This window comes from Chiloscyllium punctatum, chromosome 34, assembly GCF_047496795.1.
Source record: "Chiloscyllium punctatum isolate Juve2018m chromosome 34, sChiPun1.3, whole genome shotgun sequence".
In the NCBI taxonomy this organism is placed as follows: Eukaryota; Metazoa; Chordata; class Chondrichthyes; order Orectolobiformes; family Hemiscylliidae; genus Chiloscyllium; species Chiloscyllium punctatum.
The window spans coordinates 32,901,007-32,904,788 of NC_092772.1; the positions used below are offsets into that span (position 1 = coordinate 32,901,007).

The 3,782-nt window shown below is 63.9% G+C and overlaps 1 protein-coding gene across 1 annotated transcript in view; it reads right to left on the reverse strand.

Moving 5' to 3' along the window:
- Positions 1-3,249: 3,249 nt before the first annotated feature.
- LOC140458711 (multiple epidermal growth factor-like domains protein 8) overlaps positions 3,250-3,782 on the reverse strand; it is a 20,704-nt gene continuing 20,171 nt past the window's right edge. Inside the window, exon 11 of the mRNA XM_072553374.1 lies at positions 3,250-3,766. Coding sequence (XP_072409475.1) covers positions 3,250-3,766 — 517 coding nt within the window. The remainder of the gene's footprint in view (positions 3,767-3,782) is intronic.

Sequence of the window (3,782 nt, forward strand, 5' to 3'; positions counted from 1 at the left end):
AGCAGCTGAACACAGCTCCGTCCCTGTCCATGAGCAGCTGAACACAGCTCTGTCCCTGTCCATGAGCAGCTGAACACAGCTCTGACCCTGACCCTGTCCCTGAGCAGCTGAACACAGCTCTGTCCCTCTCCCTGTTCCTGAGCAGCTGAACACAGCTCTGTCCCTCTCCCTGTTCCTGAGCAGCTGAACACAGCTCCGTCCCTGTCCCCGGAGCAGCTGAACACAGCTCTATCCCTGTCCATGAGCAGCTGAACACAGCTCTGTCCCTCTCCCCTCTCCCTGAGCAGCTGAACACAGCTCTGACCCTCTCCCTGAGCAGCTGAACACAGTTCTGACCCTCTCCCTGAGCAGCTGAACACAGCTCTGACCCTGTCCCTGAGCAGCTGAACACAGCTCTGACCCTCTCCCTGAGCAGCTGAACACAGCTCTGACCCTCTCCCTGAGCAGCTGAACACAGCTCTGACCCTGTCCCTGAGCAGCTGAACACAGCTCTGACCCTGTCCCGGAGCAGCTGAACACAGCTCTGACCCTCTCCCTGAGCAGCTGACCACAGCTCTGACCCTGTCCCTGAGCAGCTGAACACAGCTCTGTCCCTGTCCCTGAGCAGCTGAACACAGCTCTGACCCTGTCCCTGAGCAGCTGAACACAGCTCTGACCTGTCCCTGAGCAGCTGAACACAGCTCTGACCCTGTCCCGGAGCAGCTGAACACAGCTCTGACCCTCTCCCTGAGCAGCTGACCACAGCTCTGACCCTGTCCCGGAGCAGCTGAACACAGCTCTGTCCCTCTCCCTGTTCCTGAGCAGCTGAACACAGCTCTGTCCCTCTCCCTGTTCCTGAGCAGCTGAACACAGCTCTGACCCTGTCCCGGAGCAGCTGAACACAGCTCTGTCCCTCTCCCTGTTCCTGAGCAGCTGAACACAGCTCTGACCCTCTCCCTGTCCCTGAGCAGCTGAACACAGCTCTGACCCTGTCCCTGAGCAGCTGAACACAGCTCTGACCCTGTCCCTGAGCAGCTGAACACAGCTCTGACCCTGTCCCGGAGCAGCTGAACACAGCTCTGACCCTCTCCCTGAGCAGCTGACCACAGCTCTGACCCTGTCCCGGAGCAGCTGAACACAGCTCTGTCCCTCTCCCTGTCCTGAGCAGCTGAACACAGCTCTGTCCCTCTCCCTGTTCCTGAGCAGCTGAACACAGCTCTGTCCCTCTCCCTGTTCCTGAGCAGCTGAACACAGCTCCGTCCCTGTCCCGGAGCAGCTGAACACAGCTCTGTCCCTGTTCCTGAGCAGCTGAACACAGCTCTGACCCTGACCCTGTCCCGGAGCAGCTGAACACAGTTCTGACCCTGTCCCCTGAGCAGCTGAACACAGCTCTGACCCTCTCCCTGTCCCTGAGCAGCTGAACACAGCTCCGTCCCTGTCCCGGAGCAGCTGAACACAGCTCTGTCCCTGTCCATGAGCAGCTGAACACAGCTCTGACCCTGACCCTGTCCCTGAGCAGCTGAACACAGCTCTGACCCTGACCCTGTCCCTGAGCAGCTGAACACAGCTCTGACCCTGTCCCTGTCCCTGAGCAGCTGAACACAGCTCTGACCCTCTCCCTCTCCCTGAGCAGCTGAACACAGCTCTGACCCTGTCCCTGACCCTGAGCAGCTGAACACAGCTCTGACCCTGTCCCTGAGCAGCTGAACACAGCTCTGACGCCTATCCCTGTCCCTGAGCAGCTGAACACAGCTCTGACCCTGTCCCTGACCCTGAGCAGCTGAACACAGCTCTGACCCCTGTCCCTGACCCTGAGCAGCTGAACACAGCTCTGACCCTGTCCCTGTCCCTGAGCAGCTGAACACAGCTCTGACCCTGTCCCTGACCCTGAGCAGCTGAACACAGCTCTGACCCTGTCCCTGAGCAGCTGAACACAGCTCTGACCCTCTCCCTGAGCAGCTGAACACAGCTCTGATCCTGTCCCTGAGCAGCTGAACACAGCTCTGACCCTGTCCCAAGCCCACGGCTGTTTCCTTCTGCACCGACCGAACGTGTTGAGTGTATCTGACACCGTGTCTGTCAAAGCTGGGGGTTTCTGCAGTCGAGGTAGTACACACAGACTGAGAGTGAAGGTTGTGGTTGGGTTTAATGAGTTGTGTGTACAGTGCTGTGCTATCAGTATTTACAAATATTACACATAGAAACAACAAGGATTGTTCCGGCTGGAGCGGACCTGGACAGCAGAGCTCCCCTCGCATGGGGAAGTGGGAGAGAAGCTGGTGCACTCGGGGGGAGGGGGGGGGGGGGGGGGGGGAGGGAAGGGGTATGGAGCCTGGAAAACCCTGTACCCTGTGAAATCGGGGGGCAAATGGAGGTGTTTGTCACCCTCGCTCCCCTCCATCCCCAGAGTGTGCCTCATTCTGTCCCCTCCCCCTCCCTACCGAGGTTCTGTCCCCCCCTCCAGAGCCCAGTCTCCTCCCCTCCCGGGCCCAGTCTCCTCCCCTCCAGGGCCCAGTCTCCTCCCCTCCCCTCCCCCCCAGGGCCCAGTCTCCTCCCCCCTCTCGCCTCTCGGGGCCCAGTCTACACCCCAACCCCTCCCCTTCCGGGGCCCAGTCTGCCCTCCCATCCCCCCTCCCCTCCAGGGCCCAGTCACCTCCCCTACCCCCAACTCCCCCCCCCTCCTCTTCCCCCTTTCTCCCCTACCCTCCAGGGCCCTGTTCCCCACCCCCCCCTAGGCCCAGTCTCCCACCCCCCCCTCCCCTCGCCTTCCGGGGCCCAGTCTCTTCCCCCCCCCCCCGGGGCCCGGTTTCCCCTCCCCTTCCGGGGTCCAGTTCCCCCCCCTCCAGAGCCTAGTCTCCCCGCCCCCCTTCAGGGCCCAGTTTCCTCTCCCTCCCCCCCCTCCCCCCCCCCCAGGACCCAGTCTCCTACCCCCCCCCCCCTCCAGGGCCCAGTCTAGTCTCCCACCCCCCCCTCCAGGGCCCAGTCTCCCCCTCCCCCCCCCCCCCCCCCCAGGGCCCAGTCTCCCCCCCCCCCCCCCTCCAGGGCCCAGTCTCCCCCTCCCCCCCCCCCAGGGCCCAGTCTCCCCCCTCCCCCCCCCCAGGGCCCAGTCTCCCCCTCCCCCCCCCCAGGGCCCAGTCCTCCCCCTCCCCCCCAGGGCCCAGTCTCGTCTCCCCCCCCCCCCCCCCCTCCCCTCCAGGGCCCAGTCTCTCCCCCCCCCCCCCCCCCCCCACCGGGGCCGAGTCCCCTCCCCCCCCCCCCCCCCGCTCTGGCTCACATGGACATGCTGGTGAGGTTGTCGTGGCTGATGCCCCCCCCTCCCCCGGCCTTCCGGGAGTTGCTGGCTCCATACGCCGAGCTGCAGTATTCCTGCAGGTTGTGCCGAATGGTGACCAGGGCTGAGCCCAGGCAGGCCCTGTTTGGGGCCAGGGGACCCCCGGGGAGCTGGCACATCAGGGTGGCCACTGCGGCCATGCCATCGTCGGTGGGTTCCAGGGTGATGGGTCCCACCCGGAAGCCGGGCTGGGCCAGGCCCAGGAGCTGGGGCAGGAGACCCCCGTCTGGGCTCCTGTGGGCCTTCAGCCTGTGCCCCAGCTGATGGCGAAGGGGCAGCAGCAGCAGCTCAGGGTCAGGCTCCAGGTAGACAGCCAGGTGGGCAAACGGGCGGCTCGCCATCTTGTTCATCTCTTGGATGTGGCGCCGATGCTCCTGCTGGAAGTTGACAAACTGTTTGAGCTTCCAGAGGAGCACGCAGACCGAGAGGAAGAGGAAGAAGCAGGAGAAGAAAACACTGAAGAAGACAAACA